General features: G+C 25.4%; 3 protein-coding genes across 4 annotated transcripts; 2 read left to right on the top strand and 1 right to left on the bottom strand.

Moving 5' to 3' along the window:
• Window positions 1-27: 27 nt before the first annotated feature.
• LOC112602867 (kinesin-related protein 8-like) lies at window positions 28-3,907 on the bottom strand. The gene is made up of 8 exons (XM_025351207.1): window positions 3,291-3,907; window positions 3,009-3,209; window positions 2,744-2,943; window positions 2,554-2,665; window positions 2,259-2,486; window positions 2,035-2,167; window positions 361-1,222; window positions 28-298 (listed from the first exon to the last, which is right to left on the bottom strand). Exons 1-8 carry the CDS (start codon window positions 3,351-3,353, stop codon window positions 103-105), a joined length of 1,995 nt encoding a protein of 664 aa, XP_025206992.1. The 5' UTR covers window positions 3,354-3,907; the 3' UTR covers window positions 28-102.
• Window positions 3,908-11,703: 7,796 nt separating this feature from the next.
• On the top strand, window positions 11,704-16,106 carry LOC112602830 (transcriptional regulator ATRX homolog). The gene is given in 2 exon segments (XM_025351150.1): window positions 11,704-15,252; window positions 15,992-16,106. Coding segments are annotated over 2 exon segments (3,651 nt in total). The 5' UTR covers window positions 11,704-11,716.
• Window positions 16,107-16,110: 4 nt separating this feature from the next.
• On the top strand, window positions 16,111-20,724 carry LOC112602923 (DNA polymerase subunit gamma-2, mitochondrial). Of its 2 annotated transcripts, XM_025351294.1 has the most exons (8): window positions 16,111-16,414; window positions 16,548-16,680; window positions 17,633-17,738; window positions 17,817-17,993; window positions 18,093-18,279; window positions 18,349-18,572; window positions 19,337-19,421; window positions 20,613-20,631. In XM_025351294.1, exons 1-7 carry the CDS (start codon window positions 16,195-16,197, stop codon window positions 19,394-19,396), a joined length of 1,107 nt encoding a protein of 368 aa, XP_025207079.1. In that variant the 5' UTR covers window positions 16,111-16,194; the 3' UTR covers window positions 19,397-19,421; window positions 20,613-20,631. The 2 variants fall into 2 exon arrangements, with proteins under 2 accessions (XP_025207079.1, XP_025207078.1); XM_025351293.1 differs by lacking the exon at window positions 19,337-19,421 and having other exon boundaries at window positions 20,613-20,724.
• Window positions 20,725-21,513: the final 789 nt, after the last annotated feature.

The following is a 21,513-nucleotide window of genomic DNA, read 5'->3' on the forward strand; positions in this document are numbered from 1 at the left end:
AATTAATTTAAGTCCTACAAATTAACTTTTAAATTGATAAAAAAATATTGAAATAATTACCTTTAAATTTTTTTTAAACTATCAGTAATTTAAAATTATGTATCACATATCATGTGATTTATATGGGTGTATATCTAAAAGTTGGTCAGTTACACTTCTATCACCATCATCATGTTTGAACACAGGCCATTCTTTGTCAGAATTAATAATCCCTTTTTTTTGTAATAGTTTATTTAAATTTGCTAATATATATTCTTCATCAACTGATGAGTCTGAAGATAAATTGATAGAACTATTTCTAAAAACATAATTTAAAATTATTGATTACTAAGTAATAGTAATTAAATAATAATTACTCACTCTTTAATAGTATCAGAATCAGTCTTATGAGTTTTTGCATTTAATGTATCACTTAAAATTTGAGAACTTTCATTACAAATATTTTTCATTTCATGGGTTTTTTCTAAATAATAATCTGTTAACTGTTGTAGTCTATTTAATAATTTTATATTTTTGGGTGAAGTAAACTCTGTATCTTGATTTATGTCAGATATATCTGAATTTAAGCATTTTGATATACAGTTCAACATTTTGCAGTAAAAATCTCTTTCTGAATGCTGTAAAATACTATCCTCCAATTTAACGCTTGAACAAGACGAAATTGACAAATTATCTACATCTGAAGGTGACATTTTTAATAGTGTATTTATGTATGTCATTAGATTTGAATTTATTGACACATGGCTTTTGAAATCAAGACTTTTAATTTTTTTTTTTGATACTTGTTCTTTTAAGATATCAAGTTGATTATCGTAAAAGGAATCTGGAAGTTGAGCATAATTTACTGGAATTTCTTTATGTGAATTACCACCAGCACAACATCTTTTAAGTATAGGTGAACTTTTAAAACTTGTAGGAACCGTCTTCATTTTTTTAATATCAGCATCAGATGATTTTACACTAGTACCAGCAGTTATTTCTTTTACAAGAAGTTGTTTTTTGTTTTTTATTCGTTGCAATGTATTATTTATATTTTGCAAAGGTTTTCCAGAAGACATTTTTTCTTTATGATTCAACTTATTACTTGGTTGTTGATTCTTTTTTTTGTTTTCTTTTTCAAAACGAATAGTTTTATTTGTAGGTTGCTCATAATTTGTACTGGTTGATGTAGATGATGATATACATATAGATGTCGATGTACTTGACTCATTAAGTCTTATTTCTAAAATATAAAAAACAACAACATATTTAAATACATTAACTTAATCAAAGAACCTAGGTTATTGTAATGGATATGTTAAATTTGAAGTTAACTAATTTCAATCATACTATTTAATTATAATAAGTAAAGAAGATGGGTAATAGGCAGATATATATTTCTATTTATAGTTTATTGTATATTATATAAGACCATACCACTTGGAATTTTTTTTTTGGAAAAACAACTATTGTCAAAAACTTACTTAACATGTTAGTCCAAGCAAAATATAAGCTAAGCGTTTGATAGAATTATTAAGTGATACTTTCTAAAGCACAGCTCTTGGGGCATATTACTTATACCCTTTGCTGATGCCATCCATAGGGTCCTAGTTAGGGCAAATGTATAAAAATTACAATGCACAAATTTTTACAACTGGTTTCAGAACAAATTATTTTTTGAACAACTATTAATTTGCGCAAAAATTACAAACAAAATATATTTTCGATATTAAAATGTCTATGAAAAAATCTCTTTGTAGTAAGATGTTCATAATTTGGTTTTTCATGTCTCAGGGAAGATTAAAATTTGAATTAGGTAAACTGTATTATGCATAAACATAATCAAAATATAATCCATCAGGTATAAAGGCTATAGCTATTTAATTTACAAAATTAATACTTTTTTTTTTCGTGGAAAATATATAGTAAAACAAGAAAAATATGAATTATAAGTTCAAACAAATCGTTAATTATATAATATTTTATACATAAACAAGTTTTGAGTTTCAAATATGAAATTTTAAAATGTGTCATAATTATAGTTATATTACTTACCAGTTATCTGTTTTTTAATTTCATTTGACTTGATCCTTCCATTTGATAATTGTTTTTTTCTATTAATTTCTTTTGGTTGAGTTTTTTCTTGAGACTCTAAATGTACATTATTTTGACATGTTATAGGCACTTCCTTAAAATGCAAATAAGAAATAATTAAACATGTTGTATATTTATGTATATTAATATATAGCATATAATATATATAATAATATATAACATACTTTCAAGCTATTTGGAAATAATTTGTTTCTTATATTTTGTTCTTCAGCAGATAATTTCTTTAACTCTAAAATTAATGTTTCATAAGTTTTCATATCTGTTTCTAACTTTGAGAATTTGGATACGTCATTTATATTTTCTTTATTTTCATTGTATGTGGTTGACTGTGGTAATTTTTTAGTTTGATTTTCTTTAGAACTAATAACCATTGACCAAGGTTTTGATGGTTTCTACACCAAAATAATTTTAATTAGTAAGTTTATAAAATAAAATTAAGTATTTAGTTATTTTCATTACTCTAATAAAATTTTGATTCATAATATTTGATTCATTCAAAGTTACTTGACTTGGAATTAAGAAACATTCATTGTGTCCTTTGATATTATATTTGTGAGTACTATCATCATCACTGTAATCAATTAAAAAAAATTAATAATTACGTAGAACTACAATATGTTTATTAGGTAGATCAATATTTAGTATTTACACATTTTGTACACTTGTTATTAGTTTTGACCGTATTTTTTCAACAGTTTTATTGAAATGTATTCTTCTATCTCTCATGTCTTTGTCCATCTGTTGTTTTTCTTGGATCTGTTGTTGTCGTTTTTCTGCTTCAGCACCCCTTGATATTGCTTTACAACGGTCTATCAATCGTTTCTCGGCTAATACTACACTTGGATTGTTCTAAACGTTATATGAAAAAATAAGATACTATCTCATTAAAATTTATAATTTAATATTTATCTTACTTGAGCTGATGCAACAGAGTAACCATTACCAACATCTTGTATTAAATAATTAAAATCACTTTTCAACTTGTTCAGTGCAAGCGATTTAAATTTATGTTCTGTTATATTTCTTGCTGTCTCACAACGTTCCTGCTGAATTTCAACAGCTCCATGGACACGATCGCGTATTGTTTTAGCTAATGCTTTAGATTGGTCTCTAACCTGTCATTAATTATTACGTGTTTATTGATTATTCAATAAGAATTAACATTGACGTTATATGATTATCGTGTATATATTTACCTGGGTTAGTCGTATTTTTCTTCTCCTTTCCCAGTCAGCGCGATGCACACTATTAATGTCCATTGTTCAATAAACGAACTTACAACATGTACAAGACCAATAAAAATAAAGATAAGATGAATTGATGTACAAATAAAGATTAACAACGAGTTACCGTTTACAATAAAGTTAATTTTAAACTTTTTTTGGAAAAACGGTTATGTAACAAAAATAATATAACGGTATTAGTATTTAGTACACTCAATATTATATTATTTATTATTCCGTGGTCCGCTATTCAAGTTAAATATCTACAAAACATGGGCATTCAACTAATTATTTGTATTTCACGTTTCCGTGATTAACAGTATAAACACTGTGACTATAAACTATGGATTAATTATCATACTTTATAATATGGTTGTATTTAGAAGTCTGCAGTATGCGTAAATTAGCAAAGCCATTGCTCTCATTGACGGTTAATGTAAATACTAAATACTGATTACTGAATATTGAATATTAAATGGCGTGGACTAAGATAAGATAGTATGGACTGGAAACGATAATCACATCACCGGGCTGCTTGTGGTATTGGTATGACAGGGAAAAAGTACGAACATGATTCGCGCTCTATCTATGTTCATATTAATGAACTATTCATTAACATATCATTTATGAACTTTCCCTCCAATTTATAAATGTCAGTAATTACTAATTAGTTAATGAATGAATACATAAAAAATAATTAGTTCATGTGCTAAAATATAGTAGTTCAATCATAAAATATCACTTATAGCATATTTAACTGGTATATTAAATCACATGATACATACATTATTCATGCGTAAATGTTCAATTGTTGGATGTAAAAGTGGAAAAAAGAATAAAGTACATTATTCAAAGTGAATATTGAATAATTATAATAAAATAGCTTGGGAATCAGCAATAAATAATATTATAAGCAATAAATTCAAGTCCTTAATGTATATTTGTTCTGAACATTTTTTACTTGACGACATTTTTTTTTTTAAATTTAATTCTTTATTTAGCAATCTGTTACAATCTAGAACAATAAGTTTATTGCTTAATTGATAAAATAATATTATAACAGGAATGACGGAGTGAAGAAACCTCCCAATGGAGGTACTTCGTAACCTGATGATATTATCACCAATTATTCAATACCATCTGACGTTGCTGAAGTATGTAAAATATAAATTATAATATACAACTGTAATAAAGTGAAATAATAAATACAATTGTAAATAATATTTAATTATCCAATACAATGTTCATACATTAAATTTATTTTTTAAAAGAGATTTGTTAAAAGACAAATATGTGAGTTAAAAAAAGGAACTATTCCATCTATATTTGAACAAATAAATACATGCAAACCTTTACCAACAGTTGAGTCATTTAGAAAAGAATGTTTCCAATAAAAGTACCTATTATTGATATTTGACTTGTTTTATTTTTACAATATAGCAAACATTAAATAATATTTTTTATAATTTAAGGCTGCCTTACTGTAACTTTAAAAATAAATATTGATTTTGTTAATCTTACAGTAATACATATGTCAAGCAAACAAATTTGTTTAGTGGGGCTTACAAGTAATAATTTTAATAATAAATAGTAACTAAATAACCTTACTTGATTTACCTACCGTGAAAATTAAATTCCATATTATATGGTTTTATTTAAAAAAATCCATAATAGGATTTGTTCCCATATATTTACTGACTCGATGAGGTTTTATTTACAGAAACCAATGTTTTTCAATGAATTAGTAAAATCATTGAGTTTACTAATTGGATGGTCAATTTATATAGATGGACAAATTGTAATATTGTATAAGCCTGTTTATAAAATTAATCAACTTGTCAGTTGTCATTGAAAAACAAATTAAACTTTTATGTTTATGTTTTGATAAAGTCTGCAAGTTTATGATTGATTCCACTAACTTACTCAAAAAATACTAAAAACTTATCTGAAGTAATTGATTCATTTAATTACAAACATGTTTTCCTAGTAATGAACTCCATGTATTTTATATTTTTATTATATTATTAATATTATTAGAACATTCAATTTTTAACAATGATTTTCAAATTTTATTTATCTAGAAATATCTATTACAAAAGCAATAAATAATAATGGGATTTGGCATCATAAGGACAAAAGAATGCTCTTTATTATTAAATAAAAAAAAAAAAATACCAAAAATGTGACTATTTATTTTCAATATTTAAAAAATATAAGAAAAGATCAATATTGATAAATTCAAAACAAATTGGACCAACATTAACTTTTATTCGTCGTTGCTTTTTAAATAATACTTTGAATAAAAAGAAAAATATTAAAAAATTAAATTCCCGGTAAATTTATTTTATAAACCATTAATTAATTATTGTATTATGTATTACCTTGTAAATATTAGTGTGACACTAATAAATTAATATAAATATACAACTTTTTACACTACTACAAATTCTAAAATCTAATAATTGTAAGTAATTTTTAATTTCAATTAATCTATACCTTGTACACGCACCATAAGAACTTATTTGTCTCTCATTAATACTCAATGTGGATTTGATGAAAACAATTTTTTGTTATTTCTTTTTAAATAACAGTAGCAATGTCAAAAAAAGAAGAAAACCATAGTGTTTTAGTTTTTGATGAGATATTCCTGTGTAAAAGTTTGCATGTGAATTCTCAAACACTAACATAGATACTCTGGTTTAGAAAATTTTGGTGAGGAAATTATTGAAAGTTCAGGGTTAAAAGCCAACCATGGTTTGGTTTTATTTATCAAAGTCTTTCAGTAAACTTCACACAGCCAATTTATGTAACAACTAATTTCTTCCAAGTGTGGATTATTTCATAAATATAAACTTCAAGACGTTGATGCTTTAAGTATTGATCTTCAGGTTAAAAAATTTCAAAAAAACTTTTCCACTCCTATAATTATGTATAAAACCCAAGGAACTGAGTATTTTCTATTAGATATCAACAATTGTGTTAATTATATTGACTAAAATATAAAAGGAAGTCCTTAAAAAATTTGGCAACAAAAAATTATGTATTGATTATGTTTTGATACTAATCAATATAATTTTAATCTTACCACAATTGAAGTAATTGATGAAAGTTGATGAAGGATATTTGGCTAAATATGTTTATTTAAACGGGGAAAAAAATCAATGACTTGATGTATTACTCTGGTACTTGTTAAAATCAATAAGATACAAGAATTTTGAGACTTGTTAAGCTGTGCAATGGTGGAAAAGTTACACATTATGTTAACGTTATTAACAATCGTCATCGTTCTGCAGCACAAATTCATAGTTCCAATAGGCAATATTTATAAAACATCTACAATTACTTGGACTATGAAATCAGAATCATTAGAAGAGGAATATTTAGTAAAGAAATGTGAACCATGTACATGTAAGGTTATTTGTGTTGCATGTAAAATCTGTGTACACTTATTCTAGTGTATATGTTATGATTATACAATTAAATACAATTAAAAATAATATGTGTAAGCATATCCATGCTATAAAAATAAATACGAGTGATAATTAAGAAGGCCAAATTAACGTTCAAACTTGTACCATTAACCCAATGAAAAATTACTGCTCTATCTACAGAGAGTATTGCAAACAAAATATAACACTTTTTAATTTATCATTAGACATAAATTTAAAACTATTATGTAAACAAGAGAGTAATGCTGTTATTTTATTAAATGAAAATCGAGAACTAGCCAATAAAAATATTGTAAAGCAGTTAAGTACGATTTTTTTCAACAAAGAAACCAAGATTAAAAATACTTGAGGAATAGCGAAAAGACCAACATCAAATTTAAGACAGCAAATAATAGATGACTTAAATGGCAAAGATTAGTGTCTTTAAGTCCATGTAGATTCACATTTTGACCATGCATATGAACAATAAGTCATTAACTTAATTAACTTGACTTGTAATTAAAATAACTTTTGCATATTTATTTTTATTACAATTTTTATAAACTAACCTAACTTATATATTTATTTTTAATATTTTAATTATTTGTATACGAATTATAATACAACTACGTCAACAACACCTATATTTTACTGTCTAATGTATTCGCTGACAATTATTTTATCATGATTTTGTATCTCTTTATTGCAGATTAAGATAAGTTAAACAAAACAACTATGAATTAAAAATTTAAGATTAACCACAAACATAATATAGAAAATCACACTTTTAGTTTTTAATTATTAAATTTATAAATTATAATAAATTTATTATGGTAATTTTAAGACGATTTAATATTAATTGATAAGAAATACGATATGATAATTGATAAGATATTTGCTCTTGTGTTGTCTCTAGACCATAATTCGCGCTCCCTAGTTAACCGCCAACGAACTATTGCCCATGCTCTTTATTAGGTTTGATCGTGTCTCTTAAATCTTAATCACTAAGAACTAAGAAGTATAATATTATATTACCAAAATACTGACCGGCGGCCGGCTAGTTGAGTTCTACCTATTGTTGTTTGTGACAATATAAACTATATTCGTAATACGGCTGGAAACTCATGGTCGCTTATTACACAACTTTTAATTAAAACATGTCCAAAATATTAGCAACACTAAGGAAAAACAACTTGCGTTACTGTACACGGGGAGTCGAGTGGTTTAGTAGTATTGTTAATAAGAGTATTACGTTGGACGAAGATTTGGTTAAACGTCTGGAAACTGTGTCTCATGTCGGATTTTCAAAACAATGCGGTTTTGAAGTTTTAAACGCATCAGTTAAATTTGCTGATCGTATCACCAAAATTGATACTTCCAAGGTACCGCCACTCATCACTGTCTTGGAGAATTGGTATGTAATGACATAGGTAGTAATTTAATCAATGCAATATTAAAATTAAGTAAAAATGTATCACAATCAGGAAGGGTTAGTACTTAGGTTGTTACCCTCCTAAAAATATTTATTTTTTATGATGGTTAACCAAAGTGCCAAAATTCCAGGTCTTACTAGCTTAGTATTTCATTTGAGTTATTAAATTTAGAACTGAATTTTTCTAAAGTACCATATTATGAATACGGCAGTCTTAGTAAAAATATATATTAAATGTTCATTATAATTTATGTAGTAGCTAATATTGTTACTTCTTATTTTATTAATTAATATTGATTACTTATAATTTATACTTAAGTACTTTTTAATAAACTATAAAAAATTATGTACCTATATTTAATATGCCTCATATTATATTTGATTGAAATATAATTTGTATTACTTTTATAATTATATATAGGTATCTACTATTTTTACTATAAAATATTAATATAGTAGAATCTCGGTAATCCAACACATATCAGACCACGCTACTGCCGGATCGAATTAACAAAAACGTCAGATTAGTGGAGAGTTCACAAAAAAATGCATTTTTACTTATTGAATTTTACATTTTTACTCGTATTAAAAAATGATTTAAAAATCTTTTAGGTTGAGAGCAGTTTTCTTTTTGTTTATTAGGATTTAATCTGTTATTATTTAGTTTTATCTAACGGTTTATCGTTTACAATAGTAAATTTATATATAAATACATATTGGTACATATAGGTTAATACAGCCGGATTACTGGATGTATCGGATTATCAAACGGCCCAATTACCGAGATTCTACTGTATTAGTTATGATATTTATTTTTTGTATCTTTGGATTTTAAAGCTTATATTGTTTTTAAATTTTAAATTATCAACATTTGAAATGTATACTGTTATGATTTCTGACAAATGAAGATTGTGCATTAAATATTGATATACAGAAGTTTATATCTTGATATAACCGTGTTTTCCAAGTTGATATGTTCAGACAACCGATGTAGAAGTATAGATGCTATATTACTATTCATATACAAGAACACTTCTTATATTTATGAGTTAATGACCAACTGATGATCTCACAATTAATGTTGTTTTATCACGGAAGCACATAAGACATATCAAAAATGTATGGTTAGCCATTCACTTTTAGTTTTCTTATTGAAGTAAATTGACTTATTGTTAAATTTACAGGTGACATTATCATCTGTGTTTTTTTTTTTCAGAGTATTTATTTAATATTCTAATTTTCAAGTGATCTCTATATTATTAAGTATGTACATTTAATATATGTATATAGTAAAAATAAATAACTATTCATACAAGTTTATGTATTATAAGTAATGTTTGTGTTAGAGTTAACAGTAATAGAATGAAAGTAAGATTAGCACCCGGTAGTACCACACTAACACCTTATGGCTGATAAGTCAATTGGGCAAGGTTAGTGTATTATTAACTTAGTCAACATATTATTAGCTCTATATTAAGATTTTAAAAGATATAGTGTAAGAGAAAAAAGTTTAAAAAGTAAAGTATATTTTTTTGCTAATTTTCTGATTTAACCTTTGAATTTTGAGGTCATTATGGAGATTATTGTATGTTACAATGTTACATACCATAGATTTGACAATGGCTTAAACACTTGAAGCATTCTAAGGTTTAACAGTTTAGCAGAACCCATACTTAAATTTCATTTCATGAGACTGATCTTATTATAGCTTTGTAGAATATAAGTTTGCAGATGGTTGATTATTTGGATAGGATAAGACGACCAAGTTGGTGGAGTTGGAATTAACTAATTTTTGTTTAAATTTGAGGTGAAAATCTCAGATTTAGTGCTTGTTAGGCTTGGTGTTTTACATTGAATACAGTAGAAATAATATTTTTTTTTAATTTTATTGGCTAACATACCCTTATGTATAAAGAGAAAGTAATAAATGAAAACTTAATCTTGTTAATTATTATCTTTAAGACAAATATTAGGTCTTTAGAATCCATTATTATTGTATCATTGGCTTATATACCAACAGATTAAAATGTAATTTAAGGGTATTGTGGGCAAATATTGAATAAAAAAAAGGTACAATGTTTCTATTTTGAGAACTTCTAGACAGTATAGGAATCAGTATAGATCTCAAATAGCAACAGTTGTTAATATTAACTTCAAATACACAGTTTTTTTGTAAGATTTTAAAAGGAGATAATATGGTGCCGGGAAAATTTTTTTCTCTTAAATAAGAAGTCCCTTTTAACATACAAAATCAAAGATCTGTGTGATATCTAGAAGAACAGTTGCACTATAAAATTTGTTTTTTATGCTTAAGGATAAGTACATAAACATATTACACGTGTCTATAATTTTTATTTTATATTTTTAAAAGAACTATTTTTTATGTAAAATACAGTAGTCACTCGATAATTCGAAATTCAGGAGACCAAGTTAAAAATTCGATTTATTGAGGTTTTTGATTTACCGAATGTTTGAATAATTGAGGGAAAATAATTAATTTGAATTAAAGAGAGGTGAAAAATTATTGTATGTATGTACATATTACATTTATTTTGACATCTATTTGTTATACAAAATATACATACATACATAATATTATATTTTATAATTATTAATTGATATTTATTTATTTTATTATTATATTTTACATATTAAAGAAATCTGTTTTTTTTTTTGTGATAAATTGCAGGCCAGTGGCCACAATTTGGTCCATAGCGTTGTCTAACTTATTGATAGCATTGAAAATTGTATCGCATCTTTTTTTGTTCATTTCAGATTACTCAAAAAATTGACGTAATCCTGACAAAAGTTTAGATTAGGTAGGTAAGGTACGATAACGTTTATTAACTACGATAATATTAAACCACCAATGTTATAACTTATAAGTTTTATTACGATTATGTCAAATAGATTGTACGTTATCTTCATATGTATGCACATTGTACATGCATATGTACTTACATATAATCGCGTTTAAGGAAATTCGAATTATAGAGGTTTATGGAATAAAAATTCAAATTGTAGAGTGTGTCCCACCGTCAGACATTTAGAATTATTGAGGGGACCGGAATACATGCATTTTCTTCTAATTATAGAGGTTTTCTCAGGGGACTTAGCGTTTAGTTCGATTTATGAAGTTTTTCGAATTAACGAGTGACTACTGTATATTGGTTAAAATTCATTTAACAGAGATTATATTGTTACCTTTAAATTGTATAATAAGTTGATTAATTAATGTTTGAAATTTAACATAAGTAAAATTAAACATGAACTATTTTATTTAAATTTAGTTTTTTAGGATTAACAAATTTAAGTTAAGTGTCCTTAATTTAAAGTTATAAATATTTTATTTTATTTATTATTTTAAAATAAAATCTTTCTATAGAATTAATTATTAAGCAATTTCAAATAATTAAGTTCTTTCATTAAAAAGAAATATTTAAACAATTTAAATACAATTAGTAGGTATCTATAATTTATTCACCACAAAGTAATTATTATAAGAGAATTTTTTTTTAATGTAGATCCTGAGTTCAAATATGGCAAAAAATAACAAAAATACTACCAAACATAAAGCAAAAACATCAAATAAAAAATGTATCTGTATGTCGAAGAATAAACCAGAAGAACCAATTAAAAAAAAAGTTGGTAAAAATAATGAAACAAATAATGATATTGTACTTCAGTTAATGACAAAATATCCAGAACTAAATGAAACATTTGAATATATTTTATATTCTAACAAGTATAAACATACATTAACTGATGTTTTTAATATTATGAAAATGTTATTTTCTAAATTGGAAGAATTGCAAAAATGTGATGTTGACCTTAAAAATACTTTGGAAAATATTAACCTTAATAATAAGATTAGAGGCTTAATCCAAAGTACTGCAATTAATTTATCTCATGTTGTAGAACAATTAGATGTAAATGAATCTAAATTCTTAAACTTTGCAAGTAATTTTATTCCACCAATTATAACTGATAATCAAAATGTTACTGTTACTGATAATTTAGTATCTAGTTATGCTGGTATACCTATAGTACCAGAAGACCCTCCTATAGTATCAGAAGACCCAACTATAGTATCAGAAAACCCACCTATAGTATCAGAAGACCCACCTATAGTATCAGAAGATCCCCCTATAGTTTCCAGTTTACAAGCTTGTAGTAGTAATTCGTTAAATCAAAAAATAAAAACTGAAAATAATAGTGACCCACACATGACAAATATATTTGGTGAAAATTACACTATAGTATTGTCATCAGATGATGAGTATGAAGAATATGATGATTATAATGACTGCAAGAAACAAAATTCTACAAAAAATAAACCTATAAATAATGATCAAGACTTAGTAAGTTATGTAATAGGACCAGACATTAAATCTATATTAACTCATGATATAACTTCACCATCTAAACAAAACAGTCAAGATATTACTATTTCGAAATCTCCATCGCAACTTATCACACCTGTACAAAAAAATAGAAAGGTTAAGCCAAAGGTTTCTGATGAAGCTGTAGAAGAAGCTAGAAAAGCTGACTTTAATTTAAGAAAACGGCAGATTGCTCGAAATACTGAAATGATGAATGTTATTAAAGAATTACATATAAAGCCACATGATATAGTGTTAGAATTTGATATTGTTAAAAAAAAACCAATTGTAAAAGTCTGTAAAGAATTAGCTAAAATCTTAAAAATCCATCAGGTGGAAGGTATTCATTTTTTATGGAATACAGTTTTTGAAACAGTAGAAAAAACAAATATCACTGAAGGGACAGGGTGTATTTTAGCTCATCGAATGGGTATTGGTAAAACATTGCAAATTATAACTATAATATACACTATATTATCACATAGCCAAATAAATATAAAAACTTTTTTGATTATTTGTCCACCTGGATTGATGAATAATTGGATGGATGAAATATACAAATGGTTAAAAGATATTGATATAAATGAAGTTGTCAAAGTTTATGATTTGCCTAAGTCACAGAAACTATACAATATATCGAACATAGCTACATGGAAATCTAGAGGTGGTATTCTCATTCTTAGTTATGAGAACTTTAAAAGTTTGGTAAATTGTAAACAAAGTGATTTACGTGAAGCATTCTACCACACTTTGATTAATCCTGGACCAGATGTAGTTATTCTAGATGAAGGACACTACATTAAAAACACCCAAACTAAACTATTAAAAAGTTTAACACAAATCAGAACCAAAAGAAGAATAATATTAACAGGAACTCCTATGCAAAATTCTCTTAAAGAATATCATGCATTGGTGGAGTTTGTCAAACCTAACATATTAGGAAATCTTACAGATTTTGTTACAACATTTATCAAACCAATTGATGCTGGCCAATTTTTAGACTCAAGTGATGAAGATGTTAAAATAATGAAGCAACGTACATTCATTTTACATAAACTATTACAAAATACTGTCCATCGCATTGATGATAAAACCCTAAAACCTTTATTTACAAAAAAAATAGAATATACAATAGAAGTTAATTTAACCAAGTTCCAATGTGAATTATATGAAAAGTTCTTGCATTACAATAAAACATCTAATGATAATTGTAATGTATTTTTATGTTCACATGTGTTAACATTAATAACTTTACATCCATTAACACTGTTCAGATTGAAACATTTTAATAATAATAAACATCCAGAATTGGGAACTGCAGTTGGTGTAAATTTATCAAAAGACTTGTCATGGATTGAAAGTTATGGAGATGATCCAAGATTTTTTGAAGCTAAACAAAGCAATAAAATCACATATGTCTTAGATACAATTAATGAATGTTCTAAAAGAAATGAAAAAATACTTTGTTTTTTAAAATCTCCATTGGCGTTAGATGCCTTGGAACATTTTTTAAAACAAGAGAAGAAATGGGTTTTAGGAGAAGATTATCTCAGAATGGATGGTAAAACCCCATTATCTATACGAAATCAAATGTGTGAAGCTTTTAATAACCCTGAAAATACTGCTAAAGTTTTTCTTTTAACTTTGGGTACTGGTCTTCTTGGATATAATATGGTTGGTGCTAATAGAGTATTATTACTCAGTACATCATGGAATCCAAGTAATGACTTACAAGCCATTTATAGATGTTTAAGATTTGGTCAGAAAAAAACTGTTTATGTAAACAGATTGTTAGCTAAAGGAACTGTTGAACCAAAAGCATATTACCGGCAAATTTCTAAACTAGGAACGGCTAGCAGTGTTATAGATTTACAACATATGAGACGAAAAGTATCGTATGATCAAACTAATGACTTATTTACATTTGATTCAACAAAAAATTTTAATCAGCTACTTCCTAACACAAAGGATCCTGTATTAAACCAGATTATCATTTACAATATTGAATCTATTAGTGATTTTAAAGAACATGATTCTATGCTTGTTGAGTCTGTCGAAGAACAATTGTCCATTGAAGAACGTAAAGCTCTTTGGTTATCATTTATAAACAATCAATTGCCAACTAAAAGTTTGATTAAACCAAAACCACTTGCAAAGTTATTGAATACTCATAAACTTAAAACAAATAATAAAACAAGTGAGTTTTCTGGCTCTGTCAAAATCATCCCATCTAAAGAGCCTCAAGTTCCTAATTCTAATGAAAGTCAAACCTCTAGAATGCATACAAATTTCAACAGTGCCAAGCAATCAAAAACACCTAAAAGAAAACGTGAAACATTAGCAATTACTGAAAAACCAGCAAACAATTCAACAAATACAAATGCACAATTGAAAATTCCTAAATTGTTTGAAAAATCTGACCGCTACCAAAATGTTGAACCTATACAAAATCAGTTCAAAAATTTTCAACAAAAAACTTTTAATCACCATAAGAGGAACAAAGCATCGAATTTTCGATTTTCAAAATTATCTCCTCATTCATCTATGTCAATAGATTTTAGAAATCAACCAAATTCAAATTTAAGAAACCAATCAAACCAAAATTCATATAGTATAAACCGAAATTGGTATCCTAATAATCAAAAAATAACTGAAAATAATATTTCAAATCGATCTGGTATGTCTAGATGAATAAATCAAATTATTTTTTTTGATTAAATAAATTATTATTCTACAAAAGAAATTTTATTTAATAAAATTGTAATACTTGTATTATTTGTACTATACAAATAATATAGTTTTAATATTGTTAAGTAGTTATTTTTAGATTCCAAATATTTTGGTAAGCCAAAATTTTAATCATTAACATGTATTACTGTCTTTATATTTTTTTTGTAAAAATTATATTTCTGTACATTGAATATTAGTTGTAAGATTTAAATATTTTATATTATTTACTGTACATGATGTGGCAAATAAAGAATAATAATAAAATATACATACTACCTATTCATTGTTAATTACTCAATATTAGTCTATCCTTTAATAAATAAATAAAAAAAAAATTATCATAATTTTTCTTTACTTTTGTTTTTTAGTAAGAGTTATATTTAGTGGCCTAGTGTAGCATGGAGGTTGGCCTCAGTCACTAATGTGTTCTGAGGTCAAGTATAGGCTGGTATCGCTAGCTCTTGGATAGATGACCTCCTGATTTTTTAGTGATAAATCCATGATGCCCACACATACACAACACCTGTTCCAACCTTACAAACTCTACAAAAAAAACCTACTGTATCTTTCTACAGCTGTTTCCAGGCTTAAAAAGATCAATAAAAAATATATATATTTTAATACATTATTGACATTAATTAATTAAATTATTTTGAATCTGTATTCCAAATTTTATTAAAAAATAATAATAATAATTTTCAGGGACACTGGTTTAAGAAAAGATATATCTTCGGATAAAATCACAAGAAGAGAAATTATGCGTAATGCATTAGTTGTGGAAGAAGATTATTTTGTTGCTCCCATAAATCAAGTCTAATAAAAATTATAATTTAATAGAAATATTTATTAATTTAACTCATAGCTATATTTTATCAAAATTACTTTTTCAATTTTAAGACTTCAAAATGAGTCTACTCAACAGAATATTACCTATGTGCAAAGCTTATGCATATGTGGAACCAATAATTATCAATAATACTATTGACCATTTAAAATATGGTGCTATAGGTGAACTATTATGTCAAAATATCAGAAATGAATGGTTGTATAGCAATGTAACCAGTAGAGATGAAAGTGTATTTCAATTTTGTAATGCACAGAAAAAATACAACAATGATATTTTAAGTAAGATAAATGTATAACACTAACTTATATTTAATTGTTTTAATAATTCTTTCGGGATTTTTTGGAATGACAACAATTACAACTATTTAATATTTTATTATTATTATTATTATTACATTGGTTTTTTTCTAAGGTCTTAAAGATCCATTTATGAATGCTAAACAGTTTTGCAATAACCAATTACCATTCAGTTTTGCTGATTCTAGAAGTATCTGTGAACATTCAGATTCCAAGGATTCCAGCGTTGAAGATAGAAAATGTTTTAGGTAATATACAATATACTTATATATCTAAAACTTCAGAAGCAATTTATTAGAATAAATGTTGAGTGAAAATGAAAAATATTAATCATACCGAAGCATAATTACAGAAAATAAATGTTAATCATAGCTACTTTAGGAAATAGGCATAGGTATTACTGTTTCTGTTATAATTATAAAAGTAGTACTATTGTACCATCAATATTAAACAGTCGTCAAATAGCACAGCACAATATTAATATCACGTTAACATACAAAATTGTTGATTTTTCATGTATCATTGTTAAATTGTTACTAAAAATTTTAAAACTGAAAGAAAATGTGGTATCCAATCGATTGCCTGCAGTTATAAAGATAGATGACAAATATGTAATCGAGTTAATTTTAATAATATATATTTTTCAGTAAAGTGAAGACGAGTAAAATATCTTTTCTTAAAATAGTTTGTATAAAATGGAACTTTTTAATGTAGTTGACCATAAGAATAGATTATATAGATTATTTTATCATAAAAAAAATAAAGATTTAAAACATGTAATTAGTTAGTTTTTAATAGATCTACAAATTTAGAAGAAAAATTTGCTCAAACACTGTAAAGTCAACCGAGAAAGATATTGGTGAGCACTGATTTAAAGTATCAAAACTAGTGTACAAGTTAAGATTGAGTACTTGACCTAACTAGGTATTCAAAATATAATGGAAAATGTACGAATCAGGGCATACAAGCAAGAAGTTTTTGTAAGAAAAAACGAGATATTGTCCATAGATATTTCACATTAGGTGTGTTACTGAAAACATTTAAAAACGAATAAGAGACTATAATATGATGAGGAGAGACAGCGTGTAGGTTACCTACCAGAGATAGATAAAAAGTGTTTGTTTATAAAATATTAAATAGTTAGATACCTATTTCTAAATATTATCAATATTACATGCCTTCTTTTTTTTCCTAATGTAGTCCTAAGAACTTTACAAGATTAAAATATTTTGCGTTTTGTATACCAGAAGAAAGTCAACAATTTTTCTATCACTGGCAAAGGCAACGCAAAATTTGGTGGAGAAAAGTAAGAATAAAAAATTAAAACATTTTTGTAAGAAAAATAAATTATGTTTTAACATTGTATATACACTGTACTTCATAGTTCTCGGCAAATCCTGGTAGATTTTCATTGACAGAAATATCAACCGATGATAATGGCCAAGAGACCACAGAAATTCGTGCTGAATTTGAATGGGGCCACGAGACAATTGAAACCATACGCAACGTAAACACTAAAATATTCGATAGTCTTGATCCACCAGAACAAGAAATGTTTTTAGTAAGTGTTAAACGCCAAATTTGAATTCTTGTATTGTTGTGTGTGACTGCATTTAATAGTAACAATAATAATTTATTATATTTGTTTCAATTTAAATAGTCAAAGGTAGGAAAGAGAAAAGTCTTGCCTCATGTTGTGGAAAGTGAAACCAGTCTCGAAAAAGCATGTATGGTGTTTCTGTGTGATGGATATGCGGAATTGCCTTATCACAATGATCGCAGGGAAGTGTTCCGGTTCCATCGTAAATTGGCTCCGTATAAAATAACATTCGCAGCTCCGCCATTAAGTTAGATAGATTAGTCAAGCATGTGATTATCAATTTAATTTTTAACAAATTGATTTTAATAATTTGTAGATGCCAAAAAAGCAGATGAATTGAGGCAACTCTCCATATACTTGGGACTAAACTTAAAAAAGTCCGGAATATCGACCTTAATAGCTCCAAACATAGCGAAAAAATCTCTCGAATCGCAATTCACAGATTCGGACTACCTTGGCATACCTTATATAGCTGTACTGAATGAGTCTACTTTAGAAGATGGAATTGTAGGACTTCGTAGTATTGAAACTACTCTTGAGGTAGGACTAAAAGCATAATAATTATAAACATACATATACATTTATAATATTATATAATGTCATGATATTTTGTACACACTTAATGCGTACATTGATGTTTGAGCTTTTAAGCAAAGTTAAAACATTTTCCAATGTCTTTTTTTTAAAATTATAATATGAAGAAAAGTAAAATCCATTTCAATAGTGTATAGCTCAAATCTATTTATACAGAGAAGGTTTAACCATTTAGGTATGCTGGTCATTGGTATATTTAACAATTCAAACTTTTTCAGAAATCTTTTTATGGATTAAAATTTTAATAAATGGTTACCTCTCACGCAACATGTTCATACAACATTGAATGAATTTTGAAATGTATTGGAGTGCTGCTATCTCCATCAGTCCATTTAATACTTGGCTTATGCTATATTCCTATTAATATTTTAGGCAAGGTTAAAATGTTTGAAAAATTAAAAGATTTGTACATAAGTTGTTTTTAAGATAATTTATTTAATTTATAAACCTATTAATACATATTAACATCATAAGTTAAATCAATCTGATATTTTTCAAACTTTTGTAAACATCTGAAAGGTTTATTACAAAACCACACACCAAAAAATAATTATCTATATCTAAAAAGATGGTGAAGCTATATTAATTTGTACTATAATTCTTTTAAAGTCAAAATATTGTAATTATTGTTATTAATAGATATTTTTCAATTATGTTGTTTTTGTTTTTTTTATTTAATTACATTATTTTATCATTATGTTTGTTTATAGGAAAAAATCCATGTGGCCAAATTGACTTCTTATGTTGAACTTCTAATAAAGAATTACTGATTATGTTACTACTACACTATAAAATGTAAAATAATCATATTTAATTTGTTAAATAAAATATATTTATGTAACATACATAAAAGATTTTATTGATGTTATAATATTACAAAATATTTTCTACTAAATACACTAATTGCATCCTTAAGACGAATTAATTTTAAAATTTTTTTGTTTCACTTAAATTACATAATCATACAAAAAAAAATGTATATTTCAATAGTTTTTCTTTTATTTTGTATTTGGCAATTGTATAGTTATTAATTATTAATCATAAATTAGTATAAAATATTTCAATTTTGTTTTGAATTTCAATTTTGGGTTATCAATTAGTATGTAAAACTCTTTGAACTTTGAAATTTTTAGTTTTAAAAGATCTGATAAGAGGTTACAAATAAAAATAAATAAAAATCTAAACTAATTAAATAATTATTCTGATTGTAACATATTTTATCTTTACTGTAGATTTTACTGTGTAGTAAATATTACGCAAGAAACAAAAAAAAAAAAAAATTTGCTAAAAGTATGTTGATTATAATCCGCTAAAAATTAAAATATGGTTTAGATTAATCAGTTTTTGGGTAAGATAAACTAGGTACAATATTAGAAACAATTTAGGCAATACGAGCCAGCTAGAAAAATATAATTCAGATACAACATTTTTGACATGAATGAGAACTGGATATATACTTATAACAATAATATAATATCAAAATAATTAAATATATGTTCATTACAAGCATTTTGAATACAATTAATTTATTGCAAGTCAAATTGAATACATTTGTTATAAGTTAGTGTATATACAGATAAAAATAAAAATATAAATATTTAACTTTATCTTTCAATACAACCCTGCTTTTATAATATTTGTGTCTGGTTACTGAATACATAATAAATATGACTCGAAATTCAAATTATTTTATTTAATTTTTTAGTTCTAAAATTATGTTAAACCTGTTATCCTAGCAACAGCTAACAATTGTGAAATATTTCTAAAACTAAATAATAAATAAAATAATTTTTTTTACAATCTTTAATTTTGGCTATTATAAACTAGAAATGTGTATAAAAGGTGAACAAGATTACAGCTAAATAAACAAAAATCTTATATTAGCATATTATTATAAATTATGAGCACTTACAATGTTTAAACATTAGTTTACCATAACTACAAATATATATTTGTTTTTTAAGAATACAATTATTTATTTTTTAGGAAGGACCTATTAGAACAAAGGAAATATATGAAGTTAGAAAAACAATAAATCATGAACATGAAATAATAATGCATGTTGAATTGAAATAAATAATATTTATCACAGACAAAGTATAATTTATATGTATCATGCACATAATTGATTATTAAATTGTACTCTCTAGTAATCAATATATATATTATCTACTCTAGTCTGATGGTTCTCAACCTAACCTTAATTACACTTGTATAAATGGCACATTTAAAATATCTAATAGGTTTTTGAAAATAAAAAAAATATCAATTTTAAAAAATAATATATTTAAATTTCACATTTTATGAAAAAATTAAAATCATAATTATAAATATATTTAACTCAAAATTAATAAAATAAAATTATAAAAATTGGTCAAAGCAATTTTTTGGGCAATATATTGTTAGTATTACACAACATATCGGTTGAGAACCAAAGTTCTACTGAAAATATTTAGTTAATATAAGAGTCAATAATAATAAAAAAAAAATATATATATATAATACATAGACATGTAGAATAGTACATATTGTACATTACATTTGTATTATCTATATAACACTCATATATGTTACGCTAATAACCTAACCATTGTTCTTGAAATGTTATTTTGTTCAATTAAAAAATAATATATATATACTTATATATTGTGAAATATTTTCTTTAACTTAACATATAGTTTGAATCAAAATATTTAATACTTCATGTACAAAAAAAAATTATGACAAATGTTATAATAGAAATACTTAAATATCTTAATATTATAAATAATTCATAAAAAAGAAAAATTAAAGACATGAGATATTATCTACATGTTTAATACAATTAATGTTGTTAGTAAATGTATAATGTTATAAATAAATTAACCGTACAGTTGAACATTTTCTA

Source organism: Melanaphis sacchari, unplaced genomic scaffold (genome assembly GCF_002803265.2).
Source record: "Melanaphis sacchari strain LSU unplaced genomic scaffold, SCAv2.0 Contig91_pilon_pilon, whole genome shotgun sequence".
Classification (NCBI taxonomy): domain Eukaryota; kingdom Metazoa; phylum Arthropoda; class Insecta; order Hemiptera; family Aphididae; genus Melanaphis; species Melanaphis sacchari.